The 18,529-nt window shown below is 36.5% G+C and overlaps 1 protein-coding gene across 4 annotated transcripts in view; it reads right to left on the reverse strand.

Annotated features, from left to right (window-relative positions):
* Positions 1-18,529, reverse strand: part of SBF2 (SET binding factor 2) — a 459,215-nt gene that overhangs the window by 38,917 nt on the left and 401,769 nt on the right. For 2 of the 4 annotated variants that reach the window (XM_065882548.1, XM_065882549.1), the window contains 4 exons: positions 16,803-17,001; positions 10,932-11,128; positions 8,708-8,848; positions 238-422 (listed from right to left, as the gene is read on the reverse strand). In XM_065882548.1, the coding sequence (XP_065738620.1) occupies positions 238-422; positions 8,708-8,848; positions 10,932-11,128; positions 16,803-17,001 (722 nt within the window). Of the gene's footprint in view, positions 1-237; positions 423-1,724; positions 1,800-7,723; positions 7,820-8,707; positions 8,849-10,931; positions 11,129-16,802; positions 17,002-18,529 lie in introns of all 4 variants that reach the window. The other 2 variants (XM_065882546.1, XM_065882547.1) reach the window with 2 other exon arrangements.

Below are 18,529 nucleotides of genomic sequence, written 5' to 3' on the forward strand. Positions count from 1 at the left end.
TGCCTAATAAATATGCATTGTGTATATGCATGTGTATCTCTATCTACATAAGTACAGGTAGACATACATGTATACATATACATGAGCTAATTTTTTTAAAGATTATTAACTCCAGGTTAAGACTCCATGCATCAAAAAGGAAAAAACAAATTTCTAGGAAAGCTGGTTTATGAAATAAGTTTTATACACTGCCTTCACGTATCCATGAAGTTTCTAAGTGAGAAAAAGAAATCTTACCCTTAGCTGCGACTTCTCACCAAATATATAAAGGGCTGCTTGGCGTTTCAAGAGCTGGTTTTGCAGGTAAGTGCTGTTACTGAAGGACGTCGAGTGATCCTTGCCTGCCAGCCGGGCGCCAACATCAACGAAGGATGTTGGAGAGCTGATCAGGCGAGCGCTAGAGCGAAGACTTGCCCAAACACCTTCACAAAAGTCAAAACAATTGAGTGAGATAATCTGATGTGAGAATGACACTGAATAGGGGAAAAGATGCATGCTCTGTGGGTACAGTTTTAGAGGTAACAGCAAATTAATTCATCTAAGTAATCATGTATCATATTGGTCATTTGTCATTTACTTTTGCATCATATAAGCATTATTAATATAGTATTTCAAAAATCATTTGGCTCAGAGGAACCTAATAAGTCACCCAAGTCAATTCTATTTTTGTATACTGATATAAATTCAGTAATTATAAGTAAATACTGGTATCATAAATAGAGTGCACTGGCTCTAGGAAAGAAAAAATGTGGGCAGGATGCAATAATGAAGCCTAGGAAGGAGAACGTGGAGTAAATTTCTCAGGGCTTCAAGAAAGAAGGAACATTATTCTGCTTTAGTCAGTCAATTTAACCATAAAACCACATTAAGAAATAAATTACAACTTTACTAAACCCACTAAAATCTGAGAATTAATATTTGTGTATCATGCCAAAATAATGTAATTTTAAGTCAGTAAAAGTTATATTTTAGTCTTTTTTCCCCCAGTATCCAGGAAAAACAGTGAGAAGTTATAAATTTAGTAATATGCATTTCACTGAATCTTAGGAAGCTTTATTTAAAAGGTACAGTCAGAAGCAGATGTCTTCTAAGGGAAAGGTCAAGCTAAGCTACTGGAAGGATCTCATAAGTTGACCTTAATTATATTAATTAGAAAAATCAAGGATTTCTAATATGCAAGTGAGACTATCAAATATTAAATATCTAAACACAAAGGCATATAATAAGTCCCAAATTTGACAGAGCTCCTTACAAATGCCCACAGACTGTAGCGTTCAAGCTGGTGACGGAGTCACAGTGGTACATAACACTGCCACTGCTTCCCTAAAGTGCATTCTCTAGATTTGGAAAGGCTCTTTGAGAAGCTTTAATCTTTGCCAAATGTTAAATCAAGCCATGTTTCTAGGTGACTACAAGTCATCATGATAATGTCACATCTGCTTCTCTTTATAAGCATCTATAGGGTCAGGAGACCAGTTCTCAAGAAAAGGTATTGTAAATTTCTGCTTAACATGGATGAAACTTTCTATTATAACCTATGAGTTTTCTTAGATGTTACAGCAAGTGTTAATTTTTCGGTAAATGGCATCACAGAGGAAATTCAGAATGTGGATGAGAATAAAGATAATTTGACAAACAAATGTGAAAAAAGTCACTTGTAACACATATGCTTTCATATGAAGATGGTTAAAAAGAGTGACACATCAGGACAGATAATACAGTACCTTGATAATGGACTCTTCCCTTAGCTGAAGATTTGGGATTTGACTGAGTAAAACATTTATCTCTGTACCCATGCACTGGTAGGCAAGATTAAAGAAGGAAGAAGGAATGAAATGTATATAGCAGCAAACATCAGAGCAAATGGAGTAAGAAAAGAACGGGTTAATTTTAAACATTAAGTTAATGATAGGGGGAAAATGTAAATATATTAAAAGCAGAAGATTTGATTAACAAATAAAAAGCTGCACAGTCACACAAAGAGAGGAACTGAGTGCCTGTTAAATGAAATTTCAGCACTTGTTTATAAATATTATAAAAGCACAATGAAATGGACAGCGCAGCAAAGAGTGCCACTAAAAAATTATACCAAATGGAATAAACTTTTGGAGGTTGTCATTTGGTGAGAAACAAATTTTTATAATAAAATTAAGGAATTTGGGGAGGGGTGAATGTTAGGAATACACTGGCCCTAGCATTTAAGGAGGCTGACTGATTGGCAAATACGATGTGTCGTACAACATGTTTGTTCTTTGAGCAAGGCCATCATATCAGGAATGAACCTCTAACAACCATTTGGAATAACAAAGGGCATGTTTTTGCAGTAGAGCATTAAGCATTGCCACACTATCTTCTCTTTTTCCTCTTTTCATTTGGAAATTCCATTTATTTTCCATAAGCAGATAGATAGTTACAAGCAGCAAAAATTTATGACCCTGTGACAATACCCAATGCCACTAAAAATACAGCTTGTGATGGTTGACGTAATGACTTCTCCTAAAATCCCTATTTGCACCAAAATGATAGGCAGTATCAAAGATAATACTTTTGTAATTTGAGTAATATTGTTTTTTTCCAACAGAAAGAAAGTGCTTCGTGACTTATCGCAAACTTTACCTGGTAATAACAATAATGGTGAGCAGTAAGTTACAGTTATATTCTTTCCTGAGTAAAGGAACTGCTCAAATCACTTAAGGAAAATGATTCTGTACTTATTCAGGATTGAAAACATTAATGGCAGGATTATTAAGCTATCCATTTCAAAACTGCTAAAATATGACATAATTTGATAAAAGAAAAATCATCATAAGTGATTTTTCATTTCTGTCTCACTCCTTTGGAAGTAGGAAATGAAGGGCCTTGATGGCTTTAGTGGCCAAAGGAAGTCAGAAAGCTAAGGGTTGCAGAGGCACTGGCTGATTATACACAGAGAATGCTACTGCAAGACAGAACAAAGACCTGGAACAGCATGAAAAAGGCACAGGGACTCCTGTGTGCGAGCCAACTACTCTCCTTTCTGCCAAGGTTTTAAGCTTTCCTATTGGAATATGGATCATTAAATGCTTACAGTGAAGCCTGAGTGGTTGGTTCCTGATTCTGAGATACTGTTCCCTAAATATATCATTTCCTTATGCTAGTCCCTTGGCCTAGAATGACTTTTCCCATTTCTTTACCTGACAAACTTCTTATTCCTTAAGATCCAGGAACAATGTAAACTCCTCTGAAAAGCATTCTTGACTGTCCTCCTAGAGTTGTAGACAGCTCTATCTGAACTCTGATCCCATTGCACTGTGATTATTTGCACATTTTATTCTACTTGATTGTGTACTCCAAAGGGCAGGGACCTAATCACATTTACTCTTATATCCATGCTGAGAGCCTGATATCTAAGTACTGCAAACATTTGTTGATTATTTTCTTTTTGAAAATTGATACATATGAGCTGTTGTAGTTCTCTACTATACTTTCAACTCAATTATTTGCCCTGAATGAAAAGGGTATTAATTAAAAAAAAATTAAGCACTTTCTCAAACAGAGCCTCATTAATGAAAAACTGCCAAGTGTTTATCACCTAGCAGAAAATCAGCAATGAGAAAACGGGCTGTACTGATATGGGGCCAGCAGGGCTTGGAGAACCGTAAGTCCATCTGGCAGTCACATTAACCAAAGGCATTACACTACTGCATTGGTGGCGAGGTCTGCTTAGCTTCCTGAGTGATTCCTAGGTGTCAAATACTTGTCCTGAGCATGTAACACCGACCTGGAGCGGTGTTTTTCCAGACTGCAGGGTCCTCCTTAGTGGTTTGTGAAATCATTTTAGAAGGTCGAACCAGTATTTTTAAGGAAGTGAAACAGATTAGAGTGGAAAATACTATGAGCACTGCATGTGGTATAGATGAATATTGTTTCATGAAACTTTCGTTATAGTCTATATACATTTTGCATTGTGACTTAGTACTACCTTTGTGATATAAAATGTGTATGTATACATATAGATATAAAATGTATTTCTTACTGTGAGCCATGGTCAAAAAAGTTTGAAAGTTACTGGTCTAGGCCTAAGACACATTCTCCTTTATCTGCTTGCCTTTGGCCAGTGAGAAGCAACCTGGCTTAAGGTAATTTACATACAAATGTAGACTTTCCTCCCATTTCAGTGGAGTATTATGCAACAATAATGACAACAACCTCAACAATAATAATGGAACTAACATTTATTGAGCTCCTATTAATAACGAGCCACTTACTAAGTGAAGGGCTTTACATATATTATTTCATTCATTCCCCATAACTATTCTGAAGCTAGAATACTTTTTATTATCTCCACTTTACGGATGAGGACACTAAAAATTACGAAGTTTCCTGAATTGCTTAATATCATACGCTAAGTGGTAGGACTGCAGCTTGAATCTGAATGTAACTGAACCAAACTCTTAATGTCTTCTCTCCTAAGCAACCATGTGACCCCGGATCTGTCCAGCAGGGTCTGGCTAAGGGGACTGTTTCAGGGAAGAAGTGCTACAGTTCATCCCACCCATGGGAGTGCAGTGTTGTTCAGAGCATGAGCGTTTGCTGAGCAATGGTATTGTTCTCTCTACTCTGTTCAGAACAAAGGAGAGAAGGAAAAGAGATGCTTGGGTTGGACGTGACGACAGGGTATACTGAATTTATGGATGTGACCTTATGCCTAGCAGAGTGCATGAGGTATAAGCTATATTCAGTGAAGGCTGCACTGAAATGGACTGACCTAATCTTAGTCCCAATTATGCTCTTGGCTGCTAAGTGATCTTGGCTAAGTCACATCATCTCTCAAAGCCTCCTAAAGTACCTGTCCTGGAGGTTATTTTAAGGATAAAATAACACTGTAGAGGAACTTAAAGGGCTATGAAAATGTAAAGGATGAAAAATTTAAAAGCTGCCTCCATGTGGCTACTTCTCAAATATACCCAGGTATTTCATTTTTATATTTAAGAGGCAGATTTTCTCATGGCATTTTTCTATACAACAAGATAATTTATCCAAGTTGCAAATACTTGCATTTTCCCCATGGGGCACAAAAGCTATTGTAATTTTAAATGAAAAGCAATGTGATCTATTCACATCTTCATTTTTTCTTAACTGGTTTTTGCGTCAAAAAGGTTGCTTCCCCTGGCTTAGGAACTCTTCAACGTGCATGCTGAACGCTAAGTGACCACCCTCACTGAAAAAGGGTGAAGGAGAAGGTGAAGGTCAGTCTAAACCCTGGCTCATTAGAGTGGGAAAGGCACACAGTGGAAATAACGTAAGAAGGAAACCTGTAACTAAGATTCTATGACAATGAAAGGAATGGAAAAACAGTGAAAATACAGATGAGGAAAAAGGAGAAGGTTAGGAGGGAGATTTCGAGATAGGAGGCTCTTCCCACACAGGGTAAATGAGGAACTGCTGGAGAAGTGGTACCCAGCTCTCTGCAGGAATGAAGAGACTCTGTACTCGAGGGTGGGAACAAGGAAATGAACTAATGTCAGGGCATGCAGGTGTCTACATATAGTCTTGCCCTGGTCAATCTGAGTGTGCGTCTACCTGCCATGTTCATGTTAATAGGGAATCTTCTGAGAATTCCCAAACTTGCTTGCCCCAGTCCATTCCTGCTGCTCTATGTGAGAGGGATGATGCTATCAGAGGAGACAAAGGAAAGCAGCTCCAGGGATCACAGAAGAAGTTGAAGGTGCCAGGAAACAGCCGTATCTCATCTTCCAGTTAATCACTGGGACCTTGGGAGATTTGGAGGCTTTGGGAGTGAAGAATTAAGAGATGGAGTAAAATAATAAGATTTGCGTTTCTGGATCCTAGCTTAAGATACCAGAATGAAGGGGACCAGGTTAGGAGCAAAAAATTGTCATAAGGAAACACACTAAGTTTACAGAATTTTCAGAAGAAAATATTTGGGAAGGGGGTCAGAAATAATAATTATGGCCTCATTATGCATAGAAAGGGTCATAAACAGATTAAATAGGAGATTTTAATCCTAAAATGTAAATACAGCCTTCCAGGTACCTTTGAGAATAGCAAAGAATGGACTCATAACTAGAATGTAACCACTAGTGGGGATTCCCTTGTATAAAAAAGCCATGAGTCTGAGGCCAATATAAAAAAAGCAAAGATAATGTAGTTGAAACAGATTGGTGAATATCCTTGTGCCTTAGGTACCAACACAGAAGGAGAGACAGTTTTGTACCTAAAATTTATATTACGGGTCACCTGGCCCAATGGAGGAATAGATAACATGTTGTTGATGAAGTTTACAAAGGCAAAACTCAAGAGCAGGGTGGGGATGGGAAGACTTCAACTAACCAGACATATGCCAGAAGTTGCATCCTACTAAAAGTTAAAGGGAAAAGTTTCTGATGTGCCTGCTAATATAAGCTTTCAGATGGCAAATAAAGCAATAAGAACTGCAACGTCGAACCAAATTCTGACAGGAGTTCTTGGCAACAAAAATACCAGAAACCTTAGGAGAAAGTCACTGTACTATCTTTTAGTTCAGATTCACCAAGGAAGAAATGATGAAAAGAATGAAGTTTGTGTCTTAAACTTTAAAACAATAGTATTTTAAAAGTTCCGGGAAAAGTTACATATGACTGTTACGGGTTTAACTGTGTCCCTACCCCCTGTCAAATTTCTTATGATGTTGTCCTAACCCCCAGTACCTCAGAAAATGTGACCTTATTTGGAGATAGGGTCATTGCAGACGTAATCAGATGAGGTCACACTGGAGTGGGGTGGACCCCTAATTCAGCATGATTGGTGTCCTTATGAAAGGGGAAATGTGGAGACAGATGCACAGGGAAAATGTCATGTAAAGATGAAGGCAGCAATATGGCTGATGCTTCTACAAGCTAAGGAATGCCAAAAATTGCCAGCAAACCACCAGAAGCTAGGGGAAAGGCATGGAACAGATTATTCTTCACGGCCCCCCGAGGGAGCCAACCCTGACAACACCTTCGTTTTGGACTTCTAGCCTCCGGAACTGTGAGACAAATGGTTGTTTAAGCCACACAGTTTGTGGCACTTTGTTACAGTAGCCCTAGCGAACTATTACAATGACCTTAAGGCCTGATTAGGAAGATACTTGAAGAAGGCTGAAAGCTCTTAGGAAATTCTGCCATCACAGAAAGTTCTGATGAGGTAGGAAAAAAAGTATCTAAAGAATCAATATGGCTGCCAGGAGATGTACATAGTAATCTTGGTTTTCAAAAGGAAAAAAAGTGAATTTTGTAAAATAGAGTCTTTATGTTGATTCTGAACCACTGTCTCTTACTCCTCAAACTAGCACTTCAGAGAACAGGAGTAAAAATAACAGGCACTGGAGGCACAGCCTTTGAGTCTGGAATCATGTCTCCCTAACTGTTTATGCTTCTGTGCTCAGCCTTTCTACACTGCAAACGTGAAGCATCATGGAATGCTGCCAGAGCTGAGTCACCATTTAGATATGTTCCCCTCCTCTCCCAGTGCTTCCAAACTCATCAGTATGTTAAGATTTCAGCAATTATTATACCTCTTGTCCCACGAGGCTAAACTCATCTGTCACCATGCTAGTAATAAATGTGATCATTCGTTTAGAAAAGGGTAATCAAAAACAAATTTAACCATAATTAGTTGATTTGAAGTATCGCTATCTAGAAAAAAGTTTTCTGCTTTTAAGGTTGTATCAGTGCTCAGTTATAAAATCAATCTTACTAACCTCCTCGAGCAAAGCTATTGGATGGGTTTACATCCAAATGTCCTGGCACTACCTGCTTAAGCACAGTGGACATTCTTGAAGTCCTCCTTTCAGTCCCTAAAGTCAGCCAAAAAGAAGAACAAAAACCATGTCGTTCGGGTTAACATTACTCAAATGACAAAAAGTTATCTTCATGTGTAGCATGTCTAATTGCTGCCAAACATTGTACTTTTTAAGTACCCAAAGCTTTAATAGAGATAACAAGGGCAGTGTTACTATTTCCTCAGAGATACACACATCTGCAAGATTATAGAGAGTTAGGTTTGGCAAGTGCAATCAGAGAATTTAATGATAAATGAAACGAGGCATGCATGGTGTTACTTTACAAGAAAAGCCACTTTCTGCTTATGTTGAGCTATTCAAATAGCTGATTAAGCCAAGGAGACCAACTTCTCAAGTCACATGCTCCTGTGTCTAACACATTAGGGTTACCTCTACATGAACCCTTTGGGGTTCCATCACATGATAACTGAAACAGAATATTAGTACAAGTCTTAATGGCTTCATCCAAATCTAGTGAAAACAAACTGTACTGCAAATCATAAAAGGCTACAGAAATTTCAGGAATTTCAAAGTTATACATGATGATTTTAATAAATATACATTTAATAAACAGATGTTCAACTTACACATTCAACTCTGTAATATTTTAAAGTCTATGTAAAACAGATTCCAGGAAAAAAAAAAATCCCACATGACTTTATGTTTTCCACCACCTCTCCTATTACTCTTTTAAAAAGGAAATAATTAAATCTCTAAATTTGGTTACTATTTACTAGAAGTTAATAGTGGTACCCTGATGTCTAAATAAAATAAAGTTATAGCCCCACAAGGTAAAACATTAAGGGGTCATGTTGAAGGAACAATGCAAATAACTAAAGAGACTAACCCTAGGAATGAATATGACCTTTCACAGTTGTCAAGAAGAAAAATATTAAATCTTACCTGGAGACAGAGCAAGTGCTGGCCTGACAGTAAGGGTGTTATTGCCACTGAGTTTCTGATGGACAGAAACTGCACTCAGTAAGGCTTGCAAGTACTTTTCTTGTTCTATGCTACTGGAAGATTCTAAAGAGGAGGTAGGAGCTATAAAAGGAAAAGATATTACATAAAACAAACTGTATCTATGTTAATAAAACAGGCTCTCTCTATATACATACGCTTATTCTTTCTATATATGGTCTTCAAGTTACCGTACCCAAATATAGAAACCAGCCCCACTTAAAGCTCCAAACTATTAAATGGCTAATCCTCCTATGATATTGGTTTCACCACACCTATTTCTTGATTGCCTCATCATCCTCCCAGAAAGAGCCCAGGTCTGGAAAACCAACATACAGCCGGTCCTTCCAAGCACAGGTGCAGTTTCTCATCAACCAATCAACTCAAAATAAAGATTCATAAAAGACAACATGTCCTTGATGATCTCCCCCAACCACTCTGTCCATGCCACTGTTTGGGAGCAGAGGATGGAGCAGTTTCCCTCAGCATCCCAGAATGGGCAGAGGTGAGAATATCCCAGTACCAGTAATTTTATTCCAATTCTGTCACATAGGCCTAGGGGATATGAACTTGTAGAGGGTTGTTGTGGGAAGAGAGGAGGAAGATGAGAAGACAAGAGCAGCTGCTGCTCAATTCCCTGGTCCTTTTGAAAGAGGATCAAAAAGTATGCACAGATGGAAACAACTGTCAGAGCAATTCTGGGTTGGAGGGAGTCTGAGCCTGGCTTGTGTGGAGTAAAACAGAATCACTGAAATCGGCCCAGGCACTTTAAAGTGGCATCGGGAGGGATTCACTGGAAGGACAATAGATATTAACAAATTTTCTGACAAGGTGAAAATAGGAAAATAAATAATAAGCATTACTATATTTTTGTATTTTATCAACTTTAAGGTGCCATCGTCTTTTATAAACTCTAAAATGTCATCAATTATAAGATGCACCACAATTTTATGTACTAAGACTAAAAAACTCTGCCATTTAAACCATGACACAATTATTTCTGTCACATGAATTGTAAGTTGCATTCCAATTTCAAAGATATTAAAATGTGAGCAAATGTGTGAGCTCAAAAATGTGAAATATAGTAAATTTATATTGAAAAATAAGAAACCAGTGGAATAAAACAATTTCAAGTTTTCTAACTATAACCTACATATGCTGTGTTCTATTATACCCATTATGTGGCTTGGGAGGATTCCTCTGGGCAGAAAAAGTTAAAAGCCAACTGCCTTCAATTACACAAAAATGCCAGGTGAAATAATAACAATAACAACAACAATAATAAAATAGGGTGGTGTGTGTCATGCCCTCAGTCAACTGAATGATCAAAGACGTACTGGCCAACTTTTAACTTTCAGGAAGGAACAGATGAGAATAAAGAAGAGATATCAAAAAGCACATGGTTCTACCTACTGAACCACTGAACTTGAGTGAGTTCATTTCCAAAGAGGAAAGAATGCAGCAGCCATCCCTAAACTGGATCTGATATCTTAGCGGTCCTTGTTTAATTTTATTGAGCATCTACTTTAAGCTAGAAGTTATGAGAAAGGTTAGCAAAATATAGCTCCTGACTGACCTCAGACCTCAGACATGGTGCTCAAAAATATCCTCAGAAAAAGGGGCAGTGCACTTAGTATATCTTTTTAAAGTTGGCCAGCCTCTGGCTTTCTGAAAACCTCTCTGCTTGAGAGCTCCTAAAGCAGCATTTTGGTCATTAGTTTGCCCTCGTGTGAGAGAGACTTGTAGGAATGAGATAGAATATCTTATACCACATGGGACAGAATCCCTATTTGCTTCTGAAGTGGTTAAATATATTTGAATGCTTCCCAAAAGAAAAGAAAATGATTAGTATATGTAATCTGTTTCCATCTGTGGATACTCTGGTTTGTGAAGTGAAAACAGCCTAGAACCAAAGACTTCATTATGTTAATTTCTATTAAAATCCAAATATAAACAGACATATTAAGCAAGATGGTAAATTCAAGGTGGAGCCCCACATTGTCAAGTCTAGTTCTTAAGCTGTACATGTATATAGCACCGTGGAAAAGGCTATGTGTGAGAGGCTCGATGAAAGGGTACAACTGGCATTCCCAGATTTTACTTCCTTCATTTTTTGGAATACTCTGAAGTGGAAGGATCAGAATACCGCTGTAAGAGAGCCGCTTACCTGCCTGAGGGGAGTTCTGAGATTTAAAAAGGCCAACTACTCCCTTCCCATGGAATCCTCCAGATCGCAGAAGCAGGGTACTGCTTCTTGAGTTCTTCCAACATACAACAGGCAGGCGATTGTGTCGATAGCAGCGGGCTACTCTTGGTAAACTACTGTCCTGTACAGCTTGAGGTACAACTAAAAGGCCAGGATAGCTTTAGGGACATGGAAGGGAGAAAGAGAATAATTTGGATGGGCGAGGAGGGGTGGGGAGAGGAGAAGAAAAAAGAAATGGAGAGAAAGAGAATATAAGAACATGAATATCATAATATCATAGTAATTTTCTAAGACTCAAACATATTGGTGGAGTGGTAAGACATATATTTCAAATATGAAACTAAGTTTTAACTCAGTTCTTTAGGGTTTGAGAAGAAAAGGCCTAGATGGTGAAGACAGCTAACTCATCCACTAATCTGTATTATTATTATTATTTTTAATAAGCCTCCTTCAGTGATACTGCAGCCTTTTGCTGAGGAACAAGCTTAGAAAATGAAAACGTTACAAAGAATTATTAAAAAGGCTTCTGTTAAACATGATTTCCCTTGCCTTATACATGACTTGAAATAAAGATTGCAAGATTAATGTATTTTAAAAAATTATTAATTTATTTATGGCTATGTTGGGTCTTCGTTGCTGTGTGCGGGCTTCTCATTGCAGTGGCTTCTCTTGTTGCAGAGCATGGACTCTAGACGCACAGGCTTCAGTAGTGGTGGCTCACGGGCTTAGCTGATCTGCGGCATGTGGGATCTTCCCGGACCAGGGATCGAACCCGTGTCTCCTGCACTGGCAGGCGGATTCCTAACCACTGTGCCACCAGGGAAGTCCCAAGATTAATGTATTAGTGTCAACTTTATGAGAATGACAAACTGTCAACTCATTGGATTGCTGAAATGACAACAGAGAATAGAGTACACTAATATTTAGACTGCCAGAGATGGTGAAAGGATTAAAAATCAAAACCAAATGATCTTCGGTATGAAAACAATTCGTTCAAATGTCAAGTACGTTTAAATATTTTATTAACACTACATGTTGATAATTTTAAAAAAAGATTAGCTCGTAAAGTTACAGGATATGATGCTGGGAAAATGAAAAACAGGCAAGAGACCTTGTTTTTAAAGATTACTAAGTACTAGAAGACAGGCAGCTTTCAGAGCATTTCTTTCCTTTAGTTTATTTAGAAATATTAGACCAAAGAGATTTCATATTAATAACCTCCTAACCTCTAATCCATGTCTTTTTTTGTGATTTTTTTTATTGTGGTAAAATATACCTAACATGAAATTTAACATGTTAGCCATTTTCCGTGCACAAATCCGTGACATTAATACTTAACCAGAGGTACCTTGGAAGTATTCTGAAAACCTAGTACTTCCATGCTTCAGGAAGTTACAGGCTGTATTCTTCTAATACCACAAACTGATAAAGAGACCTAGCTATAGACATAATCACTCAAGAAGACTTGAAAAGCAGTTCCATTATTTAGGGCCCTCTATTTCTTTTTAGAAATCCATATCACTAGCACCTAGGTCAAGAAATGGACCATAACCAGCATCCCCTGTGTCACCTCCCAATCACTATTTCTCCCTCTTCGTCTTCAAAGATTATCACTATCCTTGACTGCTAACAACATGGATGAGTTTTGCCTGTTTTCTGAACAAAAAAGGAACGAATAGAATTTATTTTTTTGTGTCTGGCTTCTTTTGATCAACAGTATGTTTATGAGACCCATCCATGCCTTTGCATATAACTGTAGTCTGTTCATTTTCATTGCTATATAGTAGCTCACTATGTGATTATACTATTTATCTATTCTTCTATTGTTGATTTTGAGTAGTTTCTAGTTTTTGACTATGTAAGAAACATGTTGCCATGAACATTCTTGCAGTTGTCTTTTGGGAGAACATATGCATTCCTAGATGGAGTAGAATTTCCAACAGATACATGACAGATTGTGCACTGTTCAATACATGTCTAGAAGTTTAGTAGATGCTGCCAGACAGCTTTCTAAAGCTGTTTAACCAATTTACAGTCACACCAGCAATAAAGAGTTCTACTTGCTCAACATTTTTACTAGCATTTTGTATTGTTGGTCTTTTAAATTTTAGCCTTTTTTGCAGGTATAAAGCAGTCTCACTGGGACTTTAATTTGTATTTATCTGAAGACTAATAGGTTGAGCATTGTTGGAGGATGGAGGGAACCAAAAGTACCCACCAAACTGAGAAGGCATCTTGAGACTAAAAAATCAGACAGGCAGCTCCATATAATTAATGGATCAGTTTATTACAGGGTAGCTAACTCATAGGGTGGGATCTAGATCGGGTGAATAATGATGAGGAAACATTCTCAACTGCACTCCAAGCCACTGAGGGGCCACTGGGACAATTTTATAGTTAACCTAGGGTATGGGGGTAGGTGCTTGGAAACAGGATGTGCATTCTCAAGTTAAGAGATATGAATAGGTAACTAGTCTCATGGGTACTGGGAATACTTAAGGGAAGGTTTTCATCATTGTTTGGGGACTAACAGAGCATAGAGGCTACCTGGTCCTAATGATCATTAAACAATATTTATTAACTACAAAGCTCTTGATGCCAGAGAAGTGACTCACTGCATAGTACAGTGCTTGGTAGGGTCAGCAAAAGACAGGAGAAACCGTAAGGGCCCAAGATGGCATCAGTTATGCTAACAGCCATACAAGCATCTTTTCAGATATTTATTGCCCACCAGGATATCCTCACAAAAGAGGATATCCTCTGCCATTAGTTATTGCCTTTTTACTCTCTTAATGATGTCTTCTGATATATAAGACTTCTTAATTTATCAATTTTTTACTTTCTGGATAGTGTTTTTCCTGTCTTAAATCTTTCCCTACTTCAAGGTCATGAAGATATTCTCCTGTCTTCTGGAAGCTTTTAATTATTTTAACCTTTTACGGGTAGATCTACAGATCAATGGGAATTGATTTTTGTCTATGCAGTGTAAGGTAGAGGTCAAAATTAATTTTTTTCTTGTATGGATATCCAGCACCATATATTGAAAAAAACATCTTTTATCCACTGCTCTTAAGTGCTATCTTTATCTTAAACCCAGTGTCCTTATATGTTGAGATATTTCTGTATTCCCTCTTTTGCTCTAGTGGTCTGTTTGTCTATTCCTGTGTACATCCCATACTGCCTTAATTACTGTAGCTTTATAAAAAGTCTTGATATCCTGCAGTGTTATTCTATAAGACTATGCTGACTACCTCTAGCCTTTTGCATTTTAGTGTAACTCTTAGAATCATCTTTTCAATTTCTGTAAACATTTTTCTGGGATTTTGATTGGGACTGCATCGAATCTATAGATCAATGTCTGGAGAAATCGCAGTTTTAGAATATTGAATATTTTAGTCCAAGAACATTAAATATCTATTTATTTGTATCTTTAATGATCCTTAATATTGTTTTGACTGTTCCATGTAGAGGTCTTACTCATCTTGTACTAGATTTATTCCTAAGTATTTAATGTTTTTTAGTGCGACTTTAAGTAGTATCAGTAGTACTAAAATAACATCATTTAAAATTTCATATTTTAATTATTTGTTTTTGGTACATATATGACTAATTTTTGTATAATGACCTTGTACCAGTGACCTTATTAAATTCACTTATTAATATAACAAGTTTATCTGTTGATTCCTTCAGATTTTCTATGTGTATAATCAGATCATCTGTGAATAATACAGTTTTATTTCTTTCTTTTCAATTTTTCTGACTTTTATTATCTATTTTTCTAGTCTTTTTGTACTTCCTAAGACCTCTAGTACAACACTGATCGGAAGTGGTGATAGTGGGCATTCTTTTCCTGATCTCAGAGTACAAGTTTTCAATAGTTTACCATTAAGTAATTTTTGCTATAGGATTTTTTTAGACACTTAGGAGATTAAGGAGCTTCCCCTGTATTTCCAATTTGCTTAGGGTTCTTTTGTAAAAAATCATAAATATATATTACACTTTATAAAATGCTTTTCTGTATACAATGAACTTAAAACACTTCATAATTCTTTTAATGTGGTGAACTATGCCAATTAATTTTCAATTGTCAAGCCAGTTTTGTATTCTTGTAATAAACTATACTTGTTTATAATAAATTCTGCATGAAATGAAACTTTTGTCATTATGAACCATCCTTTTTTATTGCTAGTAAAATTTTACTTTAAAAATCTACTTTAATATTTATATAGTGACAATAGGTTTTTTTAAAGGTAGTTTTGCATGGTGTATTCTTTCTGTTCACTTTCAACCTTTTTGTAATCTTGTACATTAGATAAAGCCCTTAAAAGCAGCATAAAGCTTTAAAAAATTCTGATTATCTTTTTCTTTTAATTGGAGCATTTATCAATTTATAAGTAACATAATTACTGATATATTTGAATTTAAATTTACCATCTTACTCTTTGCTTTCTATTTGTCCCATCTGTTCCATACTTCCTTTTCTCTCCTTTCTTGCCTTCTTTTGGATTATTTTTTATTATTCCATTTCCTTCCTTCTAATAGCTTGAGGGATTTATGTTATTTAATATCACTGTAAGTTCTTTATAATAAGTGTTCTAATAAGTGGTCTGTTAAGATTTTATTTTGTTTCTGACAGATTGAAATGATAAATAATGTCTTTTCTCACTGTCAGGTATGATTTTGATAGCAAGCTTCTCAAATAGTAGGACATCACACCTTACACCTTTGCTTACACTTATATACAAAGAGAATATAGTTAGAACGATAGAGTATCAGGAAAATTACTGCATAACAACAAAATCACAGCCTTTCAGTACTTAATGCAAAAATTTTATCTGTCCCAAATCTCACACTATACTCCCAATCTGTTTCTCAAGTTTCACATTGGTATTTGTACATTTAAATTGTCATTTAAAATGAGATATCTATAGTTCTTTGAAAACAGTAGGATTGAAACTAATAGTAACATTAAGACAACTTTCTAAGATATGTACAGGGCTTACAACTTACAAAGTACTTTCACAGCATTATTGTATTTAATCAAACCAGTAATTTATAAATGCAAAGAATAGAATTTACCTGGAAATGAAAATGATTAAACTTGTGGATGGTAGAAATGGAGTTTTCAAAGATATAAAGCATGGAATAGGGCTTAACAGATATATAAAACAGCAATAGACAAAAGAACAGAAAAAAGAACATGTGTTCATTTACATTCTTTAAGTAATATCTCCTGAAAAAATTCTAATTAGACAGCATAAGGAAACCCTACCTACACTTGGGTTAGCAAATTACAGCCTGTGGGCCAAAACTGGCCTTGCCCATTTATTTATGTACCGTCTATGGCTGCTTCAGTGGCAGAGTTGAGTAGCTGCAATGAGAGAACATATACCCTGCAAAACTGAAAATATGTATGTACTATTTGGCCCTTTAAAGAAAAAGTTTGCAGACCCCTGACCTATAGCAGATTTTCATCTCTCCTGTCTGCCTGGGCAAATTCTATTCTTACTCAAGTTATCTCAGACATGTTAGAAGAGAGGCAAATGGGAAGAGAAAGACAAATATGGGAAATTCATAAAGCAGACAAAAACTGTTACCATTCACTTTCTGATTTAATATAGGCACTGTTCAGTGATATAACTTCTGAGAATGTCAGTGAGATGCTTGCACATGCTGCATATAAAGTGTCCCTTAAACACACCTACCCCTGGACACCTTGCTCCTGTTTTCTAGCATCTCTCTTTCTCTCTGTGCTATGGATGCAAATAGCCCATTCAAGATGCAAATGGAAGGAAGGAAAGGTCTCTTTTTGGACACCACCAACAGACTTACCTCCGGCAGAGTGAATACATCCTGTTGGAGGCGGTGATTCGAAAGTACTCTGGTTTTGAGCGAGAAGAGCTGCTACTTATGGTTCCCAAACCTAAACGCTGATAGTCTCTGAAGCAAGCTTTTTCCACTAACTGTTCCATTGTAGATTTCTCCGAAGCCTTCAGGGTGGCACTTGTGGGGAGTTCACTATCATCTGAAACTGTGATGGCAGAAACAGGTTTTGAAGAAATGATATAGCTCAAAGTAGAGGATTAAAAACTTCCTTCTGAAGAGGATCCTTAACCAAGAGAAGTTTATATTAGGGCTAGAGGTGCTATGTATACCAAAATTAAATCATGTAACTTCTCTGAGGAATCATTATGCTTAAACATAAATTAAAACTGTAATAGGAAATAAAACATCAGGAGCTCAACTAACTCAAAGTGTCAGGGAAATTAACTCAAAATTTCTAAAAACAATCTAATTTTGAATTCATTACCCGTATTTTTCTGTTTTAGTCAGGCTTGCTTATTAATGTCCACCTGTAGTGATTTCTGTTTAGGACTCTATAGAATAAACATTCATACTTTGTGAGAGACTAACCTGTCAGTAAAACTGATCTCTAACATGATCACTACATAAACTCATCATTCCAGGTTTCAGTTAACTTCAAACAGCATAAATTTTTATTAGAAATTTTTAGATTAAGCAGAAGGTCACTAGTGGGAAATGACCTTTCTTAGGTATGAAGGAGTTGTATTTGGTAGAAGTTATATTTTGTCAGAGGATGTGGTATATATGGGAAACTCCCTCACAATTTTGCAATCGCAGGTTACAGAATCCTTTAAGATTTTAGATGTTGGAAGAATTCCCAATAATGAAGTATTTTAGGGAGGATTTTAAAAAAAACAACATTCCTAATTGGTACTGCATGTTCTAACTAAAAAAAAAAAATTTCCCTGTTAAAGACTATCTTTACTTACTTCCCTGTTTATTTTTAAAGTGAGAGAAGTCAAATTAAGCTTTCAAAGTTTTTGGAAATGTACTCAAAGTTCTAAAGTCAAAGGGAATGATATGGCTCTCTTCCATTAAAAGGAAAAAAAAACCCCAGCTTATCTCTATAAGACTTTGTGCTTTAGTTTGTGAACTTCACAATGCAAATATATCATTAGGTATCAGTTTTATTTGTGTTGGCCTCTTCAGAGGAGCAAAGAGCATTATATAATTTGGTCTTTTGGTGGAATAACTATCATAGAATAAGTTTTTGTTCTGTGAAATCATAAAATCTTTGAATTAGAAGTCAATAGTGATGGGTAGCAGTCGTTTTTGTATGGCTTTCCATGTGACTGTGAGAAGCCAGGGTTCCAATACATGGTCTTTTCACTGCCCCCAGAGGCAAGCCCGTAGATACACATACTGAAATGGAGACCTTTAGCTAGTTAGCTCTCTAAAGGTGAGGTTTCTATCTTTAAAATGTTCTTGTTGTTATTAGTAGGAGTAAAAGTAGCAGTTGTATAATCACTGATTGAGTCTAAGAGCCTGAGAAAGAAAAGGGTACAATGGCATCCTCTCTATTAGACCAGATTCTCTCTAGTGTTAATTCCATAAGCATACTTGACACTAGGTTAAGGAATAACATTTGCTGCTAGTTTTCTGCCTTTATTTTCCTGACGGAGAGTTATCTCCGCTTCCCAGATTCTGCTCTTTTAAATATTTAGCAGGCACTTTTTTCTTATCATCTAAGAATG

The sequence above is a fragment of the Phocoena phocoena genome, chromosome 8, assembly GCF_963924675.1.
Source record: "Phocoena phocoena chromosome 8, mPhoPho1.1, whole genome shotgun sequence".
NCBI classification, from domain to species: Eukaryota; Metazoa; Chordata; class Mammalia; order Artiodactyla; family Phocoenidae; genus Phocoena; species Phocoena phocoena.